Source organism: Pungitius pungitius, chromosome 3 (assembly GCF_949316345.1).
Source record: "Pungitius pungitius chromosome 3, fPunPun2.1, whole genome shotgun sequence".
Classification (NCBI taxonomy): Eukaryota; Metazoa; Chordata; class Actinopteri; order Perciformes; family Gasterosteidae; genus Pungitius; species Pungitius pungitius.
In genome coordinates this window covers 7,127,576-7,154,126 of record NC_084902.1, presented here as the reverse complement: position 1 = coordinate 7,154,126, position 26,551 = coordinate 7,127,576, and the positions used below count along the sequence as shown (strand labels likewise).

General features: G+C 42.8%; 3 protein-coding genes across 5 annotated transcripts; 2 read left to right on the top strand and 1 right to left on the bottom strand.

The window, feature by feature from the left end:
• Window positions 1-11,550: 11,550 nt before the first annotated feature.
• On the top strand, window positions 11,551-15,429 carry zgc:114130 (uncharacterized protein LOC570332 homolog). Its single transcript, XM_037472877.2, has 2 exons — window positions 11,551-11,746; window positions 13,266-15,429. The coding sequence occupies exons 1-2, from the start codon at window positions 11,693-11,695 to the stop codon at window positions 14,508-14,510; spliced, it is 1,299 nt and encodes a 432-aa protein (XP_037328774.2). The 5' UTR covers window positions 11,551-11,692; the 3' UTR covers window positions 14,511-15,429.
• Window positions 15,430-19,496: 4,067 nt separating this feature from the next.
• trappc6bl (trafficking protein particle complex subunit 6B, like) lies at window positions 19,497-23,532 on the bottom strand. 2 transcript variants are annotated; one of them, XM_062561129.1, is made up of 7 exons: window positions 23,451-23,532; window positions 22,496-22,593; window positions 22,182-22,249; window positions 21,956-22,073; window positions 21,670-21,753; window positions 21,466-21,559; window positions 19,497-21,283 (listed from the first exon to the last, which is right to left on the bottom strand). In XM_062561129.1, the coding sequence occupies exons 2-7, from the start codon at window positions 22,589-22,591 to the stop codon at window positions 21,252-21,254; spliced, it is 492 nt and encodes a 163-aa protein (XP_062417113.1). In that variant the 5' UTR covers window positions 22,592-22,593; window positions 23,451-23,532; the 3' UTR covers window positions 19,497-21,251. The 2 variants fall into 2 exon arrangements, with proteins under 2 accessions (XP_062417113.1, XP_037324066.2); XM_037468169.2 differs by lacking the exon at window positions 23,451-23,532 and adding an exon at window positions 22,835-23,113.
• On the top strand, window positions 23,209-24,981 carry bloc1s3 (biogenesis of lysosomal organelles complex-1, subunit 3). 2 transcript variants are annotated; one of them, XM_037468180.2, is made up of 5 exons: window positions 23,209-23,282; window positions 23,486-23,601; window positions 23,724-23,916; window positions 24,305-24,405; window positions 24,516-24,981. In XM_037468180.2, exons 2-5 carry the CDS (start codon window positions 23,488-23,490, stop codon window positions 24,693-24,695), a joined length of 588 nt encoding a protein of 195 aa, XP_037324077.2. In that variant the 5' UTR covers window positions 23,209-23,282; window positions 23,486-23,487; the 3' UTR covers window positions 24,696-24,981. The 2 variants fall into 2 exon arrangements, with proteins under 2 accessions (XP_037324077.2, XP_037324086.2); XM_037468189.2 differs by lacking the exon at window positions 23,209-23,282 and having other exon boundaries at window positions 23,289-23,601.
• The last annotated feature ends 1,570 nt before the right edge of the window (window positions 24,982-26,551 follow it).

Below are 26,551 nucleotides of genomic sequence, written 5' to 3'. Positions count from 1 at the left end.
AGATGAAATGTTTTGAAAAGCATTTATCCCCTCTGCTACAGATGTTTTGTAAAGCTTTTATCCCCTCTGCTACAGATTTCAAACACAAAAGGCCTTGGGTGCTGCACTGACCGTGACCCTGTGAGAGAGATCCTTTACCAGCGAGTCGTCTCTTTCCTTTCCAGTTAAATACCCTTGATCTTGATCTTTCTGTTAGATTTTACCGTGTGAATACATTTTGCCAACCAGAAAAAGACATTTGCTTGTTCATCGTTACCCCACACGGTGGCGATTCGTTTGCTTTAGATCTGCTACATATTTCCAACCCTCAGTTTGAGATCCATTTTTACCTTTTTACAAAACATGAGTAAAATCGAATGCATAAAAGTGTTATTTGCCAGACTTTTATAAACGTTGCCCGGGTCTGTTCAGTTGCATAAGGGTGTTGGGCAGGTTAAGAAAGTCCCTTTGGACAAGTTTCACATCTGTTTGTCGTATTAATGTAGATCTTTCACAACTGGCTGGCCCATACATGTTCCCTGCACGCTTCCTGTTCATTCTCACTCTCAGTACTCGCTTCTCCTTTTTAGACTTCACACTTCCTGTTTTCATGTCCTTTTCTTCACATGGTGGGCTACGAAAAAAAAAGCGCAGCACGGCGCCAGGGTGTTTATTAGCAGACGTGTGACATGCACATGAGGAGAACAACTGCTTCATGTTGAAGGCTAAGCACCCGAAGAGAGGCCCGGCTTTGTGTGAAACTGAACTGTAATCAATTTGTATTCATATCACATGTGGTGAACGCATCTGAATGAGCATGGCTGTCTATTGTTAACGTTTGATTGCATAGACAGGGTCAGACCAGCATTGACAGTGTACTAATAGGGATTGAAGTATTTGTAAAGTGTTTTGTAAAGTTTTGTTGGTTTAGGACCAATTTTGTTAAAGAGTTACACTTCTCCCTCAGACCTGAGCGCATGTTCCCATGGTCATAATATCTTATTTCAAAGCTTAGCATAGGTGTTAATTACGTGAAAGTACTTTATGTCAAACCTCAGCGTCGTGGAGGCCTTTTGTTACGTCTCAGAATTCAGTTCGCAATAAGCAGTATTTTGGTATAAACAATGTATTGAAGGACTATGTTTACTCGCTCACGATGACGAAACCACAGAAAATTGCTCCGCGAAGCGTTTAAGCATTTACTGATTTTGTTTTTATGGTCCGGAACATTACAGTCTGACATCACTGTTCCAGGCACAGCTGTTTTTGGCAGATGTAGACCGACTGTACCCATTTAGCAGCAGTTGAGCAGTTCTTATGCACAGAGGTCAGTGGAGACCAGACCAGACTTCTGAGAGTGAATACCAGACTCAAATTGATCATGAAGCCAAAAAGATGCTGATCTTGCTGCTCTATCTTTATCTGCTGGATGTGTATGATTAAGTGTATTGCGCAAATATTTGCCAAATCAACATCATCAATAATGGGTCAATTCCTCTTTTTTCTGAAAAGGCTTCTCTGACGCTGACAGTATCCAAGTGCTCTGCCGCGTGGAATTATTTCCATTGGGTCACAGCTTACAAGACATTGTGATTTAGGTCCTGGTCATCAGAAACAACAACGCCGCGATGCTGAACTAAAGCTCAGCGTCTTCTTGTCAGCGCAGGCGATATTTTTGGTAAAGTTGAGTTCGTTTTAAGCTAAAATCAGCAGTGGGCCTGTGGCCCCTGAGCCAATTCATGACACAGCACACACATCCTAGCCTGGAGGACAATAGGCCTCTCTGTGAGGAAGCGCTCACACACACATGCACATTTACACACTGTTTATGCAGGTGGGCCGAAAATGAAGTGGTTAGCGAGGCGTGTGTGTGTGTGTGTGTGGTGAGTTTGGTTATTGAAAGGAAAGGAATGGATATGTCTAGTGTGTGTGTGTGTGTGTTTAACCTTGGCTTTCCTCCCAAGAATACATACCACAGTGACACTGGCAGTGCAAAGACCAGCGAAATTCCCTGTTATGAAAATAAGCATCACAGAAGCGTAGAAGAGAGGAAAGGAAAGCATACAAGAGGATGAGCGCAGTATAGGGGAACAGAATCAGGCATCAATGGACACAATGCCATGGACGGCCTCACGCCTATGCATTATAATCCACATTATGTATGTGTGACAAACGATATCTCAACTCTCAAGTCTTCTTGGCTCTTCATGAGCTTTCAAAACATGTCTTCCTCAGCCAATGGAACTGGAAAAAGTGTAACCTTCAAGTGTGCCGCGTCGCTCACATGATAACAAGTGTTTATGCATGGCGATATTGACGGGATCTTGCCCAAATATGGCCGTCGATTTGCTCACAAAGACTGAGAGATCTGGGTTGAGAAATATCGACAAAACTGGTAACAACTTTGTGTACTACTTCAGTACATCCCCCCCCCCCCCAGCCCCCCTTCCTCTGTTTCAATATTTATTACCGTCAGTAGTTGTACATAAGTGGATGACACGTTTTGCCCGTCGGCGGGGCAACGCAGCATCCGTGCACGTTCACAGCGTGACACTCAACGAAGCACCCTTCCTCGGCCCCGTCCCCGGCTGGGATTTCACCAAACAAAACGACCCCTCGTCGACAGAGCAGTGGTCAAGAAACCACCGGCCCACGCCGACATGGCGTGCAGCCTTTGACCACATGTAGTTCTGAACCCAGCACATTAATCGGAAGTTACAAAACGTTGGGGCATGTTGCGCCTGGACACAGCCAGTCTTTTTGGGAAGTGACTTGTTTATGAGTTGAGTTAAAAAAAAAAAAAATTAAAAAAAAAAAAAAACGAAAGAGGAAGCAGAGATTTTGATGACGGCTGCTGGCAGCCCAACAAAGAGTTAATGAGGACTGCAGAAAAGCTGATGATTGCTCCTGGAGGTCCCCGGACTGTCCTTTCCTTTTAGTTCCCAGGAGAATGTAGCCTCGTCTCCGGGACACGCACACACACCAGTACCGTTCATCACTATGACACAATGTTTATATTGCTCTGGCGCTTCGTAGGGAGACATCGCCTAGAGACGATCCCAAACAACAAAAACTGAATGTGTGTGCGTGTGTGTGTGTGTGTGTTTCTGTCGTCCCCTTCAGACTTTCCAAAATAATCAAGTAAATCAATGAAATAGTCAAACAACTCTTCAAAATCTCAAATGTTTTCTTTGCCATCATCATGTTATCATACAGCAAGGTCTAATGAGAAACTTTTTGCAATCTTCATCAAATGTATTTATGAGGCTGCAGCACTGTTAACATGCATCTGCTCATTTCCACGGGGAGCTTTTGATTCATTTATGTGCATTGAAGTATGGTAAGATAATCACTATCATCTGAAGAAGGAAGCATATCATTAAAGTTCCTGTGCAGGTTTTTGTGTGTTTGGAACCTTTAAGAAGTCTATTTTGTGACTCTTAAACCAAAATGTCCAAAAGTACCATCAGAGCCAATAGCCCAGGGCTGGTCGCTCACTATACCATTGTCATATCTTATTGGAATATTTTGAATGTAAGTAAAAAAATCCAAAAATGTGGAACTGTGGTTGAATATTCCTGTTTTACATTATAATTATACAAAATGAATTATACAAAACTCTAACACCAAAGGCAACTGGATGGCGGTTGTCAATGATCACAATGGGGTTCACTATAGACTACTACTATAATGCAAGCTACATGTAAATATTGGAAATAAATACAGTGTATCCATCTAAGAAGTAACTCATCACACGCATCTCTGAGATGATTAACTTATCAAATGTTATCATGAGTAACAATTTACAGAATACGAGAGTATGCTATCAATAATCAGATAACCTAATATACGTTGCATCACCACAAGTCAAACTTTGAACATCAAACGTAGTACTTCCTGGAAACATTTTGTGAATTTTGCCAAAGAAGCTTTGGTCTACACGCCACCATGAAACAATGGGCAGTTTCCCTGCCATTAACGGGCATGCGGGCTGGTACAAAACATGGAAACTACAGGTCACACTTCCTATAACACACAGTTACCTATGTGCTATGATGACACAAACGCACACAGATGCAAATGTAGACACATTGGTAAGCAACGTACATAACTGGCAAGGTAGTAAAAAGTCCACCGGAATGTACACGTACGAGTACGTACACACACACACACACAGAGCTGTTTTCTACAAAAGTGTTTCCTGGATACCAAAGCGTGAATAAAAGACGTGGACAAGGTCATTTGATATAGAGCTACTGATCAGACACACGGATCAATATTATGAGCTGTTGCGTGGAAACAGCTGCATGAGCGCAGTGGGAGAAATTCCAGAGCAGGAATCAGACAGACGGACCCTAAAACACACACCATGATCAATGTGTATGAATGCTATCTTTTCACAGAGTATAAACATGGAGCTCTGAGGCAGACATAACGTTGCTCTATTAAACATATTTGAAGCATGTCATCTTTTAGATAGCGGAGATAAACATATCGGAAATACCTTCCCACGCATTATGCTTATTATGTCTAACTGGACTAAGCCTGTGAGGTGAACACATCCGCTACCGTGTATTCACATTATTATTGTTGAATTGAATTTAGTGCTGAGATCCTTTTTTGAAGAACCATTGTTTAGACGGCAGAAGGGACCTCATTATCGGTCTACAAATGTATCTGTGCAACAGGAACATGCAGTATGTTCCCGTTTTTTTCTTCTACATTTGACTTTGAATGTGTTTTTGTAAATTTAAACAGAAGTCTTTCATTTGCATGTCGTCTGATTAGAAAAATGCACACTCATCCTCATGTGATTATCGCGGTTTCAAATGTCCGAAGGATTCGCCTGACATTTGAACGGAATAAACGTTCCCTGTTCAGTGGTCACAGAGACTACAGATGTGATGACGTCGTACCTTTTACACGTCTTCAGCAGCCTTGACCCAAGAAAACAAAAACAAAGTAGTGGCAAAGTATCTTAGGGAATTTTATGTACTTGTCTCGCAATGCAGAGTGGCAGACTTTCTGTGTTCCTCTTTAACCTCTTGAACAAACATATGTGGCAACATTGCTTTATATGACGCTGGCTCTGCATTCGCCTGCACAGTGTTTAAACACCTGGTCCCATTCCTGTCTTTGTGCGTTAGGGATTGCGTTTCTCTCTGGGCCAGGAGCAGACTTTGACTCATGTAGATTTGTACCCATTAGGTGAAATTATTAAACTAATTAGGTCAAATTATTTGTCTAACTACCATTGCGGGAATTAGTTTTGATTGCTTGGGGCTGGGTGGTTTGAATAAACTGCGTCGTCGAGACACCAGGACAAACTGTTCCACTTTTCAGATCCATCTCAAGTTAGAATATTTGAAACGCACACCGCGCCCACTCACAAACACATGCATTGTTACGTGAATATTCTCGTTGTTCTTTCCTCTCTTCTACTCTGCCTTGGAGGCTCTCACCTTCTGCCCCAAACCAGTTCCAGCCTTCCTTTCCCCTCCAATCGTAATGGTCGGACAGTAAAAGTGCAGCTCTAGTGAGTAATGTCATTTGAATAGAAATCTCTGTTGGCAATCCTTTTTGGCTTTTCCCGAATGATCCACACAATCAAGACTTTTTCTTCTGGTCACACGAGAGGCAAACAGAAACACACACTGATAAACCATATCTGTGTTATTGCAACAAAGACTTGGCTGTTTGTTTTGTTTTGTTTTGGGTTCAGGAGGATCTCCAGGAACTGCTGCTTAACACACTCACGCACACACACAGACACACACACACACACACACACACACACACACACAGTGAAGCACTTCCAGGGACTAGGTTTGTGTAAATTCCTCTGCCTACCAGCCTCTATGTTCTGCTGTGGTCCGCTCTGGCTCCCTCTCTATTCTGTGTTTGTGTCTCATAAAATTCACTTGTTTCATATGAAAAGTATGCGCAGACATAAAAAAAAGCAAATGGGGGGGGGTAAAAAATGCCGATGATGTTCCTAATTTCCTTATACAGAAAGAAAATGTATAATCCAAATGAATATAATAATCCACTCAGTGAAGTCAACAGGAGCAGCTGGGAAAATGGTGCAACAGCTCCCCTCACTGGTCAGGAATCAGGAAACATTCATTACCAAAAATATGTCAGACATACAAACCTAGGAGGTTGGCACATAAGAGCAGACAATGGACAACAAGACAGATAAGACAACATAGTGCAAGAGGATTATTATAAAATACAATTCTATGGTTTAGTATATACGGCTTTGGGTTAGTTTAAATGAAGGAATAAAAGTTTTAAAAGTTCAAATGTGGTGGATCTGACATATGATGTTATGGCGTTTTAGGAACATGTCATTTTATCCATTCTACCACAACCCCGATCACAATTCTCATTGGAAATGTTTCTCATAGCTACCCGTAATTTGTGCCAAATTAATGTCCTTCATCAAAAATAGAAGGAAAAAAAGTTTTAAATCAAAGTGCGTTGTGTGGCCTATTCATCAATAAAAGCACCTAGCAGGCTGTCAACGTACCAACTGACTGTCTATCATCAATAGGCTTCTATCCTTCCTCAGTGTAGCCGTACTAGAACTCATCAGAATCCAACAAGCCGGCTGAAGGAATCAAATAACCTGCCACCTTGACAGCAGAACCATAACAAGGCCGCCGATGGCAACACGCGCCCAGGCCTGCCCCGGTTATGCAGGTTGTTGATGTCCCTCTCCTGCACAAATCACTGCGTTACTGTCCTCGCCTGTCTCATCGGCCTTCTGGGAGTTCCTCCTCAATCATCTCTAGGTTCAACTTCACTCCTCGTTCATTTTGGAAGCACGACAGGAACCGCTCCAGTCCACTTGGCATCAAAATTGTCAGAGATGAAGAGCTGACAGTCAACATTCTCCCAGATTCCAGCGCACACGAGCACAGCCGGTCATAACACATCAAAAGCAAAACCCGTGACACAGTTGGGTCCAACCTTTATCATCAATTAATGCTGATTTGTAATCAAACTTCAATCCACCAGAGGGCAGTAGAACAGAGGAAACGCCAACCTTCAAAAAGCCAGCGGAAGGGACGTTGTCATATGAAAGAGGAAAGGACCCCGACCCCAAGCTGAGTTCAATACAGTCTAACATTTTAGAGGGAATGGCATGAAGATGGTATTTGTACATATCTTTGACATACAACTCAGTTGGCATTGAGACAACTTTTTAAATATACAGTATATGGCAATAAAGGAACCATGTGAAATGGGTTCTAAAAGAATATGTGACAAGAAAAAATCAAAATAGTAGAATGAAAATTACATTGGAGCTACAGTAAAATGCATGATAGCAATGAAATATGATATGAATTATCAGCTTTATGAAGAGCCATTCTAAATGGAAGTGAGGATTATAGACCATTAAAATACACAGAAAGGGGATTAATGACAAAATATATTTGATCACTTTATGTTTTGTGCAGCTTCTTTACTACTTTCCTTACAGACAAATGAGTTAAAATGACAGATTTTAAATCACTCTCTCACACTCTCCACCCTGAGTCATTGTCTCTTGACATCTCTTCAGGGGACATTTGTCACTGTTATCTTTGTAAACCCTCTACGTCCTCCTCCCTCGCTCTCCTTCTCTCCAGCTCTCTAAGTGAATCCACAGGAGTGAATTCCAGCTGGCCCGGAGAAGGACGAGGTGATGTCAGAGGTCAAAGGCCAGGGGATGACCTCTGCCCTGCGGGTAGAACCCTACTGTGTGGCGTACCTGGACGTGAGTGCGCCTGTGAGCATTAAGCAAAAAAAAGTCATAGTTGTTAAGGCATATTCATGCATAACTAGACATTCCAATGGAGTCACTGGTTATCAAGTCACTTCTTGCCAAAGTTCTTGTGCCTTTATATTACTTATTGATTTGATAAAATGTTAAATCCGGTAGTCTTACCTAATGGTCTTTTCTGAGTGGGATTCTTTTGCAGAAAATATCAGTTTTAGAAGAAAGCCACTGTATTTGTTCCTGTAAACAACAAGCAGTTGATCAATCGCACGGCATGACGGAAGCTAAAATTAGAAGATAGTGTTGTGTTGTTTGGAAATTGATTTCATCTCATAAGCTGATAATACTTAGCACAGGGTACCAATTGTAGATTTGCTCAAATGTCGCTGCCGGGAAACTCTTCCTAAATCCCCAACTCTCACTGCGACTCCCAAAGGCTCTGTGTTAGCACACACACACACACACACACACACACACACACACACACACACACACACACACACACACACACACACACAAGCAAATGGAGCAGGGGGTGAACTGTGAAAGAAGGAAACTAGTGGGGGCTGGGAGGGGCGGGGGCAGGGGGGGGGGGGGTAAAAGAGGAGCAGATGTTCATCAGGTCTGCAGATCCCTCCTCCCCTCTCCCTAATATTTCAATGGCAATAGTAGCCTCTTATCTGAAGAACGAGGGCCGAGCTGTAGAGGAATGACTTCACTTAATCACGGGGCTTTCAAAAGGCTGAGTGTGTGTGCGTCGATCTCTCCAACACACACAAAACAAATGGCGTAACAATTCAATTGTTTCACAAGTTGTCTGCAGATTCACACACACACACACACAGACACACACACACACAGTTGTGATTATGGGTTAGCAGGATCTGCCTACTTAACCCCCATGTTCCTTTCTTACTTCCCCAAACTAGCTCTCAGACATCCTTGTATCCTTGTATTTCATCTATTGCTTAATTGTTGCAGTTGTGTTATAGGTCAACCCTAAGGTGCAATGTCACCTTTGTGTTGGATCAGAAAATGCTTTCCCGATGATAGTTTTACAGCTACGTGGCAAAGTATGGGAATGCGTCTCATGACACGTCTTTAGGCATCTGGTTGATTAATCCCAAATCTGTAGACAGACCTGGTGGCGGATCCAGTCTTAACAAAACTAGCTCTTCCCTTTGCAATGCCTTCCTCTAACTTTCACTTTTTTCTAAATCGCCCCCATGCCTCCACTACTCCTCACCCCCATTTCTTTTCCATCTTCCAAGCCCTTCCACCCACCCATTCACAGTCCTGTGTGTGTGTGTGTGTGTGTGTGTGCGGGGGGGGGGGGCAGCGCCGCAGAGGGCGGCCTGTTAGTTTGTTAGCCGGTCCTGCAGCTCATTGAGCTCATTGTGCTCCAAAGTCCCTCCAGCCCAGCTGGACTCAACAAGAAGCAAGAACTTTCTTTCAAATCTCTCTCCTCTTTACTCCTCCCGCCTCCCCTCCCCTCCCCCCTTTTCCCCCCCGAAATCCCCCCTTTCTCTCTGTACTCCCACTAATCCCCAACTCACCCGAAAGGGATTTGTTTAGAGAGGTAAACTGTACTTGCCGACCAAATAGCTTGTTTATAGATAAAATGTGTTGACTTAAGCAAATTAATAGAAGAGCCGGGTTCACCTCAAGGCCCTTGTGTTGTTGACATCTTGTTAATGGCTTGTTGTCCACAGTGGTGGTCTTCATCTCAGGTTGAAAAAAAACAAAAACATGCAGAGGCATGACTTAATAAGGGTGGTGTCTCTCTCGGCTGGAATAGCACCCGAGGGTCAGTCGAGATATAATTAGGCCTTCATCACACTTGGCGTTGGTTGCACTTTGGCTGAAAGTATGCCGCTTAATGAACAGGGGGAAGCACGGCCAAAAAAAAAAAAAGACTGGGATCTTAGTTATGTGTCCACATATGTTGGCGTCACGGTGACCTGGTGGTTAAAATAGAGTTCATAGTTCCATTTCTAGATGGGGGCCTTTATCTTTCCTCTCTGACCTTATTCCTTGTCCCTTTCGCTAATGAACTCCTTTTAGGCTAAAATACAATGTTTCTGCATTGAAGTATTTCAAGGCCATATTTTACAACAAAAGCCCCCCAAAGCTGCTACATTTAGCAATGCAAGAAAAAAACATAACTTCTTAGCATTGATGCAGAAATGTCCATTTTTTGTTTAGAAGTGAGTTTGTAAAACACATTAACAAAAAGCTAATCACATGTCACTCAAGACTAATTTCAGATTCTACAGCCCATTTTATTGGATCTCCACATAAAACGTATGTATCTTGACTTTACCGCCTCTAAACTACATTACAAAGCTGTTGCGCTACTTTTGGAGTCATACTCAAGTCATGAATTCCCATGTTCTTTCTGAAAATATAGCCTTTGAGGCCATTTTGACCGAAAAGCGAAAAGAGGGGCAAAGAAGATTTTGCTGAAAGATGTGAACACGGAATGGTTTGTTACCATGGCACCAGTCTGCTGGACGCCAAGATACTTCTTTACCCCCTTTAAATCCAGATGTGTGAGGAAGGACAACAATTCACCTTCACCAATCCCACGAGCCTGGCTGTGGCAACCTTCAGGCTGCATGGGGAAGACCTTTAGGCCTTCCATTACATCATGGTAGCACTGGAGGGGGATGGGGGAGTCAACACCATCCCGTAAGCACACAAAAGCATGTATACAAACACACACATTTAATGGTGACCACTTGGCTGGACCAAAACAAAGCTTTTCGGCACTCTTTGTTCTCAGCTCATCTTTCTGAAAGGGGCTCACAGCTGTGTCCCGCTGTCAAGGACTTTTGTACGTTTGGGCATTTCGAAACTTTGATTAATGTAGCACCAAACTTTTTGACTAATTTCTGATATTGTTTTCTTCTTTTCTCGCCTCTAACAAGGACCGCACAAGAATACATCCCACCATAAAGTGAACTCTAACCGTACGTGCGTACACTCCCAGTTGAAGAAGTTACCCCAGAGGGAATCAAACCCCCAAAACCCAGCCACAAGAAGCACTGAACTGCACAGATCAAACCGAAGACAGTTTCTATCTAACTGTTGTCAGGCTATTGTTGTCTCCATAATCCCAGGAGTGGAACAACTTCCCTCCTGGCAGACCTGTGTGTGCTCTTGAAGGTCCGTCTTTACAAGGAAACATTGACCCTGTCTCCAAGCTAGAGTTTATTGTTGAACGTCGGGTTGTGATTGGTAATTTAAGAAAACAAAATTGTAGTTTTTTTCCCCCCTTGCAAACGTGTGTGTGTGTGTGTGTGTATGTTTGAGTGTTTCAGGACTAGTCGAATATTCCCATGTCTCTGATCTGCAGTGGCATTTTTCACACATTCCCTTTGAAATCAAACACTTCACTCCTCCAAAGGGCTCAGCTCACTCCATATGGTCTGTTCTACCCATGTGTTCAGTGTTTGGTCCTGTTTTTGACCTTGTGGCTATGTTTTCTTGTTGGAGTTCATCTTCTTTTCTATTTCTCGAGGCTCCCTTTTTGGGGTTACAACTTTTTCTCTAGTCCCTTTGAGCCACGACCGGTGTACCCTCTCTGTACCCACTGAATAAAACAACACAGCTCACATGCCTTAACATAATTACAACGTATACTTGAATATAAACTATTGATATATATACACATACGGGAAGAATTCAAAACAGAAAATACAAAACAATAGTTTTCGAGCGGCGCAATCGTGGACTGTTGTGTCTGACTCGCGGAGAAGTGGGAGGGGCTTACAGCAATGTTTTTTAAATCCCCACGTGGTCTGAGTCTTGGGCTCGCTCAGCACCGCACACTCAACCAGAAACTTCTTACAAACTCATGCCAGCGGATCGCCCACGTCTATCACCGCGGGTTGGGGGGTGGCGACGAGATCGGACGGAAAACTTTTTTGACAACTCTGCGAAATGCCGTCTTTCCCCCTCGACCAGTTCACTGACCTGGAAGAAATGATGTGCAAGGTAAAAGCGAAGCGCAAAGAAAAGTTGAGAGGAGGAAAAAAAGTTGGCTAGGTCACGGGGTGTTAACGTTAGCTTAGCTGGCTCCGCGGCTAACTCCGGGCTGCTGGTTCGCTCTCTTCCGCCTTTCAAAAGTGCCGTTTAGCGGAAGTCGTTGTTATTCTTTAACTTTTATTCGGCAGCTTTATCAAGAACATGACGTTTTTTTTTTTTTCAAATCTTTTTTTGTGTGATCAGAAAGTGGACTCGAAGCTAATTTCGCCGTCACGTCAAACATGTAACACCAATGCGGTCTTTGGTCACGTCGCGGAGGCGTTGCTTAAACTCGTCGTAACGTGGGCCCGTTAAACCGTTTGCAAGCCAACGTTTTCTTGGCCCAATTGAGCGATTTTTAAGTCCCTACCAGTGAGCCAACGGGACCCGGTTAAAGCCAACGTTAGTTTTCACAGCGTTAACGGCGACAAGTGACGTCAGAGCAACCGTTAACAACCTCGCGGTGACTCTCCGCTCCGAACGTAACGTGAAAGTAACGTCCAGCGATAAAAGTGGTTGTTAAACGCTGGTTTCATCACTGAATGCTAACGTTAGTAAGTCGAAGCTAGGAATGTAATTGTATTTTAGGTTTAACTGACTTTACTTCGTAGCAATGCGACGGCACTGACGTTAGTTAACGTATAACTTGCCCGAGCCTGTTTTCATCAAAGAAATATGTAAGATAGTTTATGATGACACGGTTACACCCCCCCCCCCCACCTCTCTTCTGCATGTTGGTGCGGATAAGTAAAGGAAGGAAAGAGCGTCGCTTGTTTTTTGTGTGTGAATATTGTCACGTTTGAAAGGGATTTCCTGTATGCCACTAATCACATGGCAGCATTGGAATTGTTATTTCTTTAATTGTGTTTCACCATTTTGTGGTGACCACACCATAAACAACAGACCGACAATGGGTCATCCATGTCTGCTTGTATAGGACGATGTGCATGTAGGCCACTTAGAGGAAATTCGTTTTGGACAAAGTTATGTCCAAGTCACGTTGGGAGTATCGATTACTGAAGTACCAGGCAGCTAACTGTCTAGTGTCTGTTTTGCATGGCAATAAAATGCAAAGCTGTAAGCTTGTTTTCATACATCTTTTCATACATTTCTTGCATCAATGTTGATGTCCATCATTCATGAATAAAGTTATGGGTGGATGAATTTACACTGAGCAGTGTACGGGGGTTACAAGATTGGTTGTGTAGTTGAAATCTGCTATATCTTTTAACCCGATACAAAATGTTGGAGAATTGAGTAAATCTAGGGGAGAAAAAACTAGAACTTAGCATTCTCCAAATTTAACTCTCGTAGTGTTTGGCTTGGAAACAAATGCGTACATCTTAAAAGTTTAATCAGGAGCACAACTGAGGGAAAAGTCTTTGCTAGACAAAGACTGCCACAGAGGTTTAAAAAAAACAACAACAACCATGCAATAGTGTTTGTAAAATATATTTGCTTATGTGGGTTTTTTTGTTTCTTTTTACAGCAGTTACTAAATCTTGACTTGAGGGAGCAGAACCTACCGCCACCATCCCTCAGTCTGGCAATGAGAACACCAGGCTGCATCGGTCAGCCACGTAGCAGCACGTCGTTTTCCCTTTCGTCTCTCTCCTGCCTCCCCACTGATCCTTCAGAGGGTGTATTTCTGTCCTCCAGCCAATGGGGGGAGAATCCAGAAATCCCTCTGCCCACCCAGCTCAATAATTCCAGCCAGTGGGGAAAGTCGGGCTTCCTTCACCAGCGCTCCGTGAGCATGGTCGAGACCACCAGCAGCACCACAGCAACAAGTCTCGGCTGGCCGGGGACTGACCTGACGCTCTCCCAAAGTGACATCAGCCCCGCTGCGCTGAACACCAGCTCCTCTTCCACCTCCTCCGCTTCCTCCTCACGCTACAAGACTGAACTGTGCCGCTCCTTCTCGGAGAGCGGCTTGTGCAAGTATGGCGGCAAGTGCCAGTTTGCCCACGGGCTGGATGAGCTGCGGGATCAAAACAGACATCCAAAGTACAAAACGGAGCCGTGTCGCACGTTTCACACCATTGGCTTCTGCCCCTACGGGATCCGCTGCCACTTTGTCCACAACAACGAGGAAGAAATGAAACATTCCCTCTCTCGCTCATCCTCCTCCTCGTCCTTTTCCTCAAGCATTCCCCAGCAGCCACCTTCCTCCTTCCGCCCGCACAGACCCCCTCTTGTCCGGCACAGCTTCAGCTTTGCCGGGTTTCCCTCTGCCCCCCAGCAAGCCCTTCAGCCGCCGCTTCCCGCCTGCCCTCCTGCCACTGCGGCCTTCCCTCGCGCTCCGTCGGCCTCGCTTACTTCCTGCGCGGATATTACCGACCTCCTCTCGCACGCCTTCCTGGAGATGGACTCTGCCTTTGAGGCCTCCCCCACGCACCAGTACCAGCCCCCGATGGGCCAGGCCACCGCAGCGGATCCCCGGTCTCCATTCCTGCCCTCGCCGGACTCCGGCTGTTCCCCAAGTGGTCTGTCTCCGACGGCGTCCCCTTCCTTGAGGCAGAGTCCCAATGCCGCCGGGGTGTTTCCGGGGCCACTGGGTGCTCGATCTCTGTCCTACACCTCTCTGTCTGACCAGGACCCGGATGGAAGCAGCTCTGCCAGCTCGCTCAGTGGCTCTGAGTCCTGCGGAGGCGTCAATGAGGCCAACGGCAGGCGTCTAGCTGTATTCAGTCAGCTCTCTGTTCCTGAGGATGCTACTGGGTTCTGCCTTTAGGCCCCAGTGTGCCGTTAACACAAACATACATACTTTTTTTTTCTTTTTTCGGACACTTCCATGCAGGCCCCGAATAGGCTACGTAATATATGCTGAACACACATTTATCCAGATTCAAGCACACACGATGCTCGCACACACCGCCACTGCACTGACACCGCCAATGTTCTATTCTCCTGTGTGGCATCAAAGGAAACCGAAAGATAAAAGACTTATTGACTGAATCAGAAAGCACAGAGAGATTTGCCTATTCGAGTTCTGTGGTTTCATTCTCACTGTCACATGCGTAAGGGAAGCGACAACGCAGCACCTGAAATGTCTGTTGCCACCAAAACAGTTTAGTTCAAGACAGAAGTTAAAGTGCGTTGCAGTCAAATGATTCTTCACCAAATATCCAAATTGTTAAGATTACGACAAAGATATTGTAGCCACGATGTAATTGGGCCAGTGACACCCCACACATTATATTACACGTTACCAACTTCTACGTGATATAAAGAGTGTGACAAAGCCAAATCTATATTTGTAGCTCAAACGTTTTGATTATGATCGCACAGAAACACTATGTTAATACACAGTATTGTTGAAGTTGTTCTTTTCCTCTTTAATACAGCCTGAGGTTATGTTTAGATCACTGGCCTTGAACCCGAATGTTACGTTTTTAAACAACTGAAGTGCCTGTTTTGTTATTTACCAGGTCATGTGTTGAAACGGTATTTGTAGTTGGTTCAGAGAGATGTGTGGATTGGATGCAGGTCTCTTTAATTTATTCGAATAAGCTAGAGTTCAAGTCCCCTTGTTGTTAAGATGACTACAAGTGTTCTTTTGTGTCTTGTGCATTATTGATATACTGCCAACAGTAAAATGTCAAGTGACCTAATACAACCTGCCATACGAGGGAGAGGGGGGGGGGGGGGGGGGGGGGGGGGGGGGGAATTCAGTTTGCCATACTTTGTCAAATCCCATGTCCATGACCTATCCGTGACGGCATGAGTTGCCAACTGGAAAAGCAGGGCATGGCTATTTGTTTGCCTCTGAAATATGAAGCGCAAGTGGTTACAGGATATCCATCAGTAGAGTCGGACCAAAACACAGAAGGAGAATGAGATGCCGTCACATTATTTTGGACAAACTGATGGGATCTGAAAATGGTATTTGGCATAGAAGGAAATTTTAATCAAGTCATGTAAATCTTTCACGTCCTGTTTTACCGCTGGCATTTTTCCTAAATACTTTGTGGTGCTAATATGTATTTTAGATTATCTTAAACAACATTCCCATGACCTTTCCCCCCCCCCCCCCCCCCCCCTCCCTCTTTTGTCCAAAGACCGCATTGGTGTTACATTTTTGATAAATATTCATTTTTTGGATACTTGGCACAGCGTGTTTCTACTCTGCGTCAATATTAATTTTCCTGTTCTGGCTTTGTACTGTTAAAGAACGTGTAGCCTTCCTGGTCACATGGATGTGAACTTTGTGCCCAGGTGTGTTGCCTTACTGCGCTACATCCCGCATTCTGTAGGGTTATGGTATGTATGCTTAGTGTTATAGAAATGTTACTCGTGTGTTTATTGCATAGTTGGTTAGAAGAACAGACGCTGTGCTGTTTATGGTCTATTTAAAATCGCCTTTCATCAACAAGTTTAATGCCTGTTTAGTGTTAAAGGGGATGATCTTTAGTAAATTAATTTCTTTAATTTATTTTAACATATTTATAGAGGACTTTGAGTTGGTGATGCTTGTATCAAGTTTAATATATTTGGTTTCTCTTTTTTTCCTTTTTTTTTTTTGCTATTTTGTACTGGAAATAAAGTTTGGGGATTTTTTTTAATATCTGTTTGTTTTCCTTTAAGCTTATTGGATTTTACTTGAAATTCTTTAAGTATAATTGTGTGCCGCAGCCGTTGCAATATGTGCAGAAATGTTACTGCGTTTGTGAACGAGGAAGGAAGGAAGCAGGAAATCAGTCAACTGTCGGTTATGATTTTCATTGTTGTTTCCCAGTGTCACTCTGCTGTACACTGTCAAAAATAACATTAGTTGCTCTCTGCTGGTAATATATTTGTTCAGATCAATTAATCAATGGGGTTTTGATGGGGGGGGGGGTGTAATTTATATAGAATATTTATATATAATATTATTTATATTAGAACATGAGTTTTCTCCACCTAGTGATAAAATGAATATCACCACATAGGACATCATTTTCCCAGGGAAGGAATCCTTGTAAATAAGAGGTTATTTATTATTACTTGATTACTTGAGTGGCGCGTATGATCAAAGCCGAGGAACTTTTCTTTCACAAATTGCTCTACGCAAGAATAAAATAGAAGTTTCCAGATCAAATTCCATTAACAGGAAATGCGATACAGTTACGCTGTGACGCAGCCTCAGCTCCCAAACAAACTAGTGACTTGTAGAATACTGGCCTGTTCCTTTGATTACACTGAATAAAAGAAGTGAAACTGCAATAATCCATTCATGCAAGGTTACCGATACTGGTCAGCCAGTCGGCTGTAGATAGCGAGGCGTGTGTGTGTGTGTGTGTGTGTGTGTGTATAGTCATGCCATCGAGATTTCATGTGGAGATAAGAAGTCTTTTGTTTAGGGTTTAATCTGTTCAACCCCGGGCTCCCACCCATGTCCCTTCTCCCTCACTGCCTCCTCTGAATCCATCATTCTTCCCTCTTCTCCTTTCTATCAATTACATCCCCTCATACTTTAATCTGCTGTTGCTATGGCCGGCAACAGGGCTTATCCACATAACTCATTTGGTCCTCATAAAATCCAACTAGAAATGGAAAAGAAAAACGACAGCTTTATAAAAAAGTGGTTAGAGGCTTTCAAGGGGTTAAAGGCATGTGTGTGCGTGTGTGTGTGTGTGTGTGTCTGATAGACTTCTCCCACACTCTTGCCCTGTGGGACACAGGCCCGGCAGATGGTTGCATTCAGGTCCACCACAGGTCAACATATGGCCCCGAGAGACAAAGTTTGTTTGTGTGTGAGACAGAGGAGCTCCCTCTTAGACGGGTATGCATGGCTGAAGGACGTTGAATGAGAGGGGAGAATAGTGCGGTACTACAGAAAACTGCTGTAACACAAAGAAGTGATGGGACAATTTGAGAGGACGAAGGCGCGCGGCATCCTGTGAGATCTTATGTATTTTTTTTCTCTGCAGATATAGTGAAAGATTTGGTCGTGTGTACGCACTTGGGCATTAAAACGACACTAACACTTTTTTGTGCAAACCAGCATCTCCGAAGCAAGCTGGCAAAGCTCCCGCTGTTTTACCGATCAGCTGACAGCTGATGTTATCTGTGATCAATCTGTTCTGTTGACAGCTAGACAACTGCGAGTTCATACACATGATCAAATGATCCAGTTTACTATCAATGCCTCAACTCTCACGGAGGAGCTGACCAACCCTCCAAGGAGGCTGTGCAGCTGCATTCATCGATAAATGAGCTACTGAATTGACATTATTTTAGGCCCGAAAGCAAATTGTCGCACTACAAGAATCGACAGGGGTTCGACATTTGGTGATTTCAGTCGGTCTTAAAAGATCAACAGTCTCCGACAACTTCTCACGCTACAAAAGGCCTCCAGTCGGCCTACGTGGACAGTGTTACTCAATTCTAGCTTTTAATGGTCAACCCCCCCCCCCCCCGCAACACCTCCTTTCTTTCTTCTAACCCACCTCCTCCTCCACCCTCCTCCCACCCTGCTCTTTGTGAGGGTATTGTGGATATTGTGATGCAGGGAAGGGCCGGAGGAAGTGGAGCGAAGGCGCGCAGGGAGCCGCTGCTGGTGACCTCTGACCCTCGCCCCTCACTGTCACCCAGCCAGTCACTGCTTCCCCTCAATTTATAATTCTTACATTTATCTATGAAACCTTTCGCACTGTCTTCATCCTTCACTTCCCTCATACTGCTTTCTCTCTGGCCCCCCTGACCCCCCCGCCCTCCCACCTCGAATAAACTTCTCTTTTTCTACCTTTCAATTGCCTCCACCCTCCTGTAGAGGCTCTTCATTCTCCACATCTCATTTCCCTCTTCTCCTTCAGGACTTTCTACAGTTCTGCCCACTACCAGCCTTTCTCTCTCTTTAATCCCACAACCCACATCCCCCCCCCCCCCGCCTCAGTCTCTCCAGAGACAATTTGTGAAGTGTTTAATGGCTTGTAACAAATGGTTAGAAGAGTGGGCCATACCAACGTGCCACACATTTACACAGATGCTTATCTCAGTGTTCACGACTATCTCCTTCTTTCACAGTTCCACAGTTGAAAAATAAAAGTAGCCCAGCAAAAGCAGCCGTCTGCTTATACTGTGGGTGGGGGGGGGGGGGGGTCATATTTAAAGTTTTTTGTTCTCTTAATCTCTTCCAAGAACTCTTGTCTTGAGGGCCATAATCAAGTGGAGCGAAGACAAAGGAGTTAAGGATATAGTAAAGGCAATGTAGTATTGCTTTTCCATCAAGTCAGGAGGACTTGCAGGAAGGAGATTTATGAAAGAACGACCCCAAACCGACGCAGCATAAGCCGAGGCGTCTTGACTTTTAATCCCTTACTTCTGGACTCCCCATAATGCAACAAACGGCGACTCTTGTATTAGACCCTTTCCAAACTCCATACCATCTGTTTGTAATGCAGACTTTTTTGTTGTCCAAACCCCACGTCTATTCCGCCCCGATGACATCAACGCGTTCTTTTCTTAGACTATAAAATGCTCCCCCGAGAGCCACGGCAGCCATTTAACAACTGTTTTCACATGCCGGTTGGAAACCGGTGGCGTGCCTCCAAAAGATGCAGACCGACTCATCAGTGATCCAGTTCAGTGGAGTGGCTGTTGTTTCAGTGTTGTGGCATTAGATGTGGTGAGGTTGTGTGTTGCTGGAGGGAAAAACATTAAATTCAAATTTTAGCATGACACAAATAATATTTCGGTCAAACCTTATCTATGCAATAAAAAACTCACTGACAATAGATGTGCATGAGAATGACACGTCATTTACGTTTATTCAACTCATTATTAGTGCCATCATATCATATAGTCACGTAAGTACTGAGGCTATATTGTATATTGAAGCACTCCCTCTGTGTTGTGTCTAATATAGACGATACGATGTCTCAGCGGTACGAGCAGCATCCAAGACCCTTTGTTGTGTAAGCGATCACACCGCTGTTTACACAATGTTTACACCAAATATCTTTCAATCACTTACAGTAGAGCCTCTGAACAGCAAGCTCGTGATATGGATCAGCGGCCAAAGAAATATTAACAACTCAAGCAGGGCCGATGGGAAGTTTAAAATAATTATTTTGCTCTTTACAGCGCTGTGATTAGCATTCGCAAATTTTCCTTTCTTGCACATTTTTTGACATTCATGTTCAAAAGTAGTCTAGTTATTTTTAAGAATTACAAATACTAGACATGCACATTTGAATATGAAAAGGGTATGTACACATCTTGTGCTATTGTGAATTACCTATAATAATTAATGGAAGACATTGAGAAGACTCTGGAAAACTATATTGAATAACTTCAATGTAGGGAGGGTATTAAGTTGTACCAAACATTGTGCAAAGAAATACACAAGGATGGGATTTCCTGGCACTTTGCAACCAACCGTGTCAACTACAGAGCTAAGGGAACATGTTGCCATTGCCTTATGGGTAAAACAGCGTGCATAAAAATGAGCTTGATGTGTCCCCCTAGTGGCACAAATAAGCAACAACATCCACCAGTGTGATGAATGTTAGTGTGCAACAGAATTTGTTTTGGGGGGATTTGTGTCTTTGATTAAGAGAATATTTTGAGTTAGAAAATGGTATAATTAAAACAGCAGCAATGTTAGTATTAATCTCTGAGGATAGTTTTATACAAAGCAAAGTAACATTGACAAATTTAACCCATAAATCCAAGTTGCAGTTTACTCTGGGCTAGGACAATCACAATACAAGTCAATGCAGTAAAAAAAACATTTACATTTTAGTACAAAATGAATAATCTGAAATAACGTGACAATAATAATAGAACATAGTTAAACTAAAAGTCTATAATGAATGACTCATTGCAGATTTGCATGTTGCCATAAAATTGAAAATACCAGCCAGGTCCTAAAGGAAATCTCCTACGAGGCAGAACAAAGCACCAGGAGCTACAGGTACAGATTCTGTGTGTCTGCAAAGAAACACGTGTTTGACAACAATTCTAATGTGCCAGGGATAATGATTTTCAACGGGTCACCAGCTATTGGATGTATGCTAGAATATTATGTATGGCAGTTTCAATTATTCCATGGCAGCTATTTCTTAGTCCTCTCAATTTGGGCATTCAACATTACAATGCAATACATAGAATATGACCTTACTGCGTGATCTACTACATACATATTATTGTATTGATAGCACTGACAGGTAATATTTTCAAAGTCAGGCAGGCTGAAAACCAAAGTTGAGAACACTATGCAATGATTCAATCAAATGGGAAATCAAAACGCAAAGGGAATAAAACAAATCTTGTTCTGTGTCAGAGTACGACAAGTAAAGGTTAGCTTTGGCTAAGCCTTTTTGCTCGGTCTCATGTATTCAGGCAAGTCCTGTTTGACCCACATGAGCAAATTAGGTTGGTGTTTCACTCCCTCTGAGATTGGACAGGAACTACTATCCTCTTTGTAGGATTTACACAACCCCACATGGCTCTGTTCATCTGCTCCTGGGTACTAAGACAGAAGATTACATCACAACTTCTGGACCACCACTTGGAATTTACCTGTCAAGACAAAAGGAAGTGGAGGTGAACCATGTGCTTGTACTTGAAGAGACATCCTGTAAAAATTGGACTGGTTACAACTGTCTGAATACAATTGGTAGCTAATGAGCATGTCACCTTACTCTTTCCCACAATATAAATAATAATAACAACAACAACAACAACATTCTGGTGGTACTTACAGGATGGCATTACAGAGACCTCTGCTGTCACCACGCTGTCCAGACCGAGGCTAGACAGAGCTCCTCTCACAATGCCACACGAAAAAGCAAGGTACTGTGGAAAAACCCACACAAATTAGAGGCGTTAGCTTTAAACGAGACGGATTCAGATTTATTTGGCTTAAATGACAACAAGAGGAAGAGAGAGAGAGAGAGAATGCTAACCTTAGGAGCCTGATCCAGGTACTGTTTTCCATTAGAGAGCTGAGTCAGCAAAGAAAATGTGTTGTCCTGCAGGACATACGTACCCTATGGCAGGAATGAAATGCTTGTTAGTAACAAACATTGAACATAAACGCATTAGTCAGTTCAGCAGCAAGGACTCCTCTAATTCTTAGCATTCTTTTGATACAATGACATGGAGGTTATCTATCATAAACAAGCTCACATTTTCACAAGACAGGTTGAAATTGTTGTTGGTGGAAAGACTACCGGAGACTGGAGAGTTTACCTGATGGTTTGTCCGGAGGTTGTCAACCTGCCTCCTGAACACCTTCGTCCAGAAGTCTTTACAGACAAACTTCATCACATCCAACTCATCTTTGAAGCTGGGAGAGTCCCTGGTCAACCTTAGCAGAGCAAAGACCAACACGGACACGTAAGGTCAAGAGGATGCAGGTCTCAAAGCAGTCAGCATTCCACATGCAGCATGTGTGTGTGTGGGGGGTGTTCTCTACCTCTCGATGAGTCCTTGTCCTACCCTGAAGCCCATGCTTTCAAGGACAGACACACAGACAGCTCTGTCCTGAAGAGGAGAAACCAAAGCTGGGAATTTGCTCAGTGGACCAAATATATCCAACGTGTATTCAGTGTGGAAGCTAAACTTCTAATGTGATGATGAGCTGTGTTTTGACTCCAGTTGCAAATATGTGCTAATTAAAGTTGTTAGTTAACTGGTGGTGTTTTGCAGGGTGATTACAGAGAAACAGTGCAGCTCAAAGCTACGGTTCTTCCGTGTCAGTTGACTGATAAATGCCTTGGCGGAACACACCTTGTTGTCCATCTCTTCTTTACCGGATTGCTGCTCCTTGTAAATTTGAGACACGATCTCCATATGGAGAAAGTCAAACAGAGACTCGTCTGCCATTCCTGCCAAACAAAAAAATTCCAGTTTCCCTTAGCATAGTGAAAACCTTCAATGACGTCAAAGTTAGCTTCATAGATAGCGCCAGAAAGCTAGCTTGTGTTGTTTGCTGTCATTGTCCAGATAGTTGTTCATATCGCGATATGACAGAGAATTGGGACAAAGCAATGCGTCTAGTATTATACGTGACCTATATTGCAGTAATCTAAATGAATTAAACCGGCTGAACAGTTAAATATACTGTACCTGTCAAAAGTATGTAGGCTACACAAAATAAACACAAGTCAGCTTCCTGGGATCCACTCGGTTTTAACACCAGGGAAAATTGAACGGGCGGAGATAGCAGCAGTTTTCTCCCTGTCATGGGGTGAAAATATATCCTTTAGGAATACACCCTTTACCATATCAACAAGAATACCTTCTACATGAAATTATGAAATATATAGTTATCATGTGGAGGGTGCCAATAAATCTGGTATAATGGAACCTGACTAAAACCGTTTAACAAACAAATGTTGCATATCGGTGTGCGCGGATTAGATTACAAGCGAACTCTGGATTATACTACGCATGCGTACTAATCAGCCTGAACCGTCAGATATCAGGTGACATGCTAGCTCACATCGGATTGGTTCTTGGTAAACAAGCCACTTCCTGGATGCTCATGTGATATGTACTTTTATCAACAGAGAAGGTTTGACAATATTTTGGACTTTTAACGTTTATCTTACATTATACTAATTTGACTTAACTCTCACTGAGCAAAGTGAAACTGGTGTTCTCTACTATTCCACTTATTATTATGAGTATTGTTAGCATTCAAGTTAGCTACATTTACAATCTATAGTTTGTTTCGTCGTACCGTTAGCTTTAGACGTTTTGTTTTGTGTTGCGTAGTCATGTCCAGCGGGTTCCAGATAGTGGTGCAGGGCGAGGCTTCGGAGACGGACTCCGATGACGAAGTCTACATCACCTCCATGTCTCCTCCGCAAATCGCCACAGTCGGAGCCAAGGTTTCATCGCACGTCTGCACGTCTCTGTGTGTCGCATCGCCACAGAGATGACACAGATACATGTTTCTTCCCCTGTCGTCACCAATCGATTCAATCTGCTGTGATATATTGGATGCTGGCAGGTTCCCGGGGAGGCTTCTGAAACTGACAGCGAGGAGGAGGAGGGGGGGCAGCAGGCCGACCGAGCCTCCTCGTTCAGACAGGACAGCGCCCACGTGCTGAGGAGAGACCTTCCTCCTCTTATAGTAGTCAGAGACCATCCTGATATACAGTCCATAGTGGAGGACAGGCCAAGTCCCACACACAGACCACAAGGTGAGGCAACGTCAGGATTAGAATTCTTCATGTTGATACTTAAAGAGTGACATAATCTCCGTTCAGGGGTCTTCATGTAATAATGTAGGCTGTATGTGAATGGGACTCGCTTAATTCACTTATTGAAACTGTTGCAGTTTAGATGTTGTTAAAAACAGGTAAATGGACCTTTTGAGTTTAGAATGACAAAGGTCAGAAATGAGCCTCCAGGGTCAAACTGCTCATCATGCTAAAATATAGAAAGTCATCCAAATTATGGTTATTTATTGTGTGGTAATTGTAAGTGCAATTATGAATGATCGTTTTGATAATCATTTGTATTAAATGGTATCAATCCAATGGATAAGTGAGTTACAAACTAGAGGTTTTAATGTCATTTCTTTTCCAGGTGATACACTTTTACAACAGAAGCTGCAGGAATCCAACAGTCGGCTTCATTCTGACGTTGTGCAGATGGTACGGCAGGTTTATGGTACAGCCTGTAAAGAGGTAGGTGTTGGATGCATCTTGCACTACAACAAAGTTTGCATGATGCTCAATTTGTAACAATAACCGATTGATGTGGTTGGAAATTACTTTCTCTCCTTTTTTTCTGAAAGGTTCAAAGTGCAACCGCTCAGCTAAATACATCGCAGGGCGCCATCATCAATGCGTCCCACAGCATCCGATTAATCCTGGATGACCTGAAGGCGGTGTCCGAAAAGATTGACATCATCACCAGCTGTCAAATACTACCTGACATCGACATCCAAAATAATCATACCACACCTGTGCTGTAGAATATATTCATATGCATGAAATCGACTGTCACACTTTGTCTGTCAGGATTCTCGGGGGATATTTACTGTAAAGAGATGATCCTTCGACAGCTGTCCTGGTTAATCAACACTTTGATTAACATTTAACAAAGGAATATTCACTGTTCTTTTATGATTCCCAATATCTGTTATAGGTCTAAGAAGCAGACTTGCAATCATCCTATAATGTTTGTTTTCCCTTATGTGTAAACATTGTAACATAAATGTAATACCTACTAATATACAGATTTTCCGTTGGAAACCTGAATGCTGTTAAATGTTTGAAATTTGTTCTCTGGTTTCAAAAACACACACACACACACACACAAAGTGTCCACAAACAAGTCCACAATGAAAGAAAAGATTGGAAGAATTTTAACATTCACTTTCAATTCAATAACATCATTTATTTTCAAAAATGATACCATGAGACAAGCAGAACAGAACACATAGTATACTTATTGAAGACACAACAAGTTAATTTACAGGCAATATTAAATATAATCCCACAAGTTCCCACTATTCCCTTTTAGTATCACAACATATTTCAGCCACGTGATGGCGCCATCGATACAGACATGGACCACTGTAATAAAACATACAACTTTCCTGTTCCCTTCTTCAATCCTTACCCTGCTATCCTTATCTTGTGTAAGCTATTTGCATTGTGTCTAATTAAATAGTGGAAGAAGTACACAGATCTTTCACTTAGGTAAAGTTGTAAAATCAAAGCAGGAATACTTTAAATGTCTTAACAACAAAATTATACTTTAAAAAAAAGCAAAAGCAAAACTGTAATTATGTATATATATACTGTATATTATAAGAACCAACATGCTGTTTTGTTTGGCATTGCAGTTAATGGCACGTACTGTAACACCGGGCCAAGAAGCTGCTGCCTCTGTGTGCGCATGAGCAGTTTTTCTTGACTTATGGTAAAAATGTGTTTATATGGTCCTATTTTTATTTTATTAGTTAAAGTTTATGTTATGATTATAGTCACTGTTTACAGAAATGGTTAGATGTTGGCTGGTGGCAGTTAGGGTTAAGTTACGTCTCCAGGAAATGAATGTAATGTCCCCAAAATGAAACCCTGAGTGTGTTCAGTGTACAACTAAGGGAGTGGAGAGGCTTTATTGCAGTCATTTTGTGTGTCTGTGTGCATTATTATTATCTCTCTATCTTTAAATGTGATTGATAACATTTGCTTTATATATATCAACTTTTGATATAAATATGAATAATTAATAGATACATATGCTCTCTGTAGAAATATTTGTACTCCTCATGCCAACAAATTGAGTTTTCAAACAGAAAACTGTAAGAAATAATGTTTAACCGCTGCAAACTTGATTTGAAAGAAAGAGGGTCAACACATAAGTCTTCCCCTTGGTCAACATTTGTAAGTACACACGTTGGATTCAAATCTTTCACGTGTGCTTAAAGAGTCTAAATGATCGATCAATGTTGTCCCAAGAATAACAGATACAAAGTTACACAGTTAGATGCGTCCACCAGCTAATGTAACTCACTCTAAAAGTGCAAAAAAACATTCCTTCGTGAGTGGTATAATCTCTTTTGTAATAATGCAAATATAGTTCTTTAATTGGCATTCCACAATCCTTGTGTCAATGCTGTGAGAGAAATGTCCAGTGGGATGGGCGAAATGAAAATGACTTAGAGAGACACACTGTAGCTTGTGCGTTAAACAAAGAGCAGGGTGCCTGTGAACGAGGTTAGAAACAATAAGCCAGAACCTATGTGATCATTTCCCTCCAAGGCAAGCGGGACATCATATTACTGTTTACGTAAAAAAAAACATCTTTCCCCGTCCCAGT

Coding starts and splice junctions, on each gene's coding strand:
- zgc:114130 (XM_037472877.2), top strand. CDS start 11,693: ATGCCGTCTTTCCCCCTCGACCAGTTCACTGACCTGGAAGAAATGATG. Junction 11,747..13,265: donor TGGAAGAAATGATGTGCAAG/GTAAAAGCGAAG, acceptor TTCTTTTTACAG/CAGTTACTAAATCTTGACTT.
- trappc6bl (XM_037468169.2), bottom strand. CDS start 22,952: ATGACAGGGAGAAAACTGCTGCTATCTCCGCCCGTTCAATTTTCCCTG. Junction 21,754..21,955: donor ACCTCCGGACAAACCATCAG/GTAAACTCTCCA, acceptor TTCCTGCCATAG/GGTACGTATGTCCTGCAGGA. Junction 21,284..21,465: donor GGTCTCTGTAATGCCATCCT/GTAAGTACCACC, acceptor TTGTCTTGACAG/GTAAATTCCAAGTGGTGGTC.
- bloc1s3 (XM_037468180.2), top strand. CDS start 23,488: ATGTCCAGCGGGTTCCAGATAGTGGTGCAGGGCGAGGCTTCGGAGACG. Junction 23,917..24,304: donor TCCCACACACAGACCACAAG/GTGAGGCAACGT, acceptor TTTCTTTTCCAG/GTGATACACTTTTACAACAG. Junction 24,406..24,515: donor ATGGTACAGCCTGTAAAGAG/GTAGGTGTTGGA, acceptor TTTTTCTGAAAG/GTTCAAAGTGCAACCGCTCA.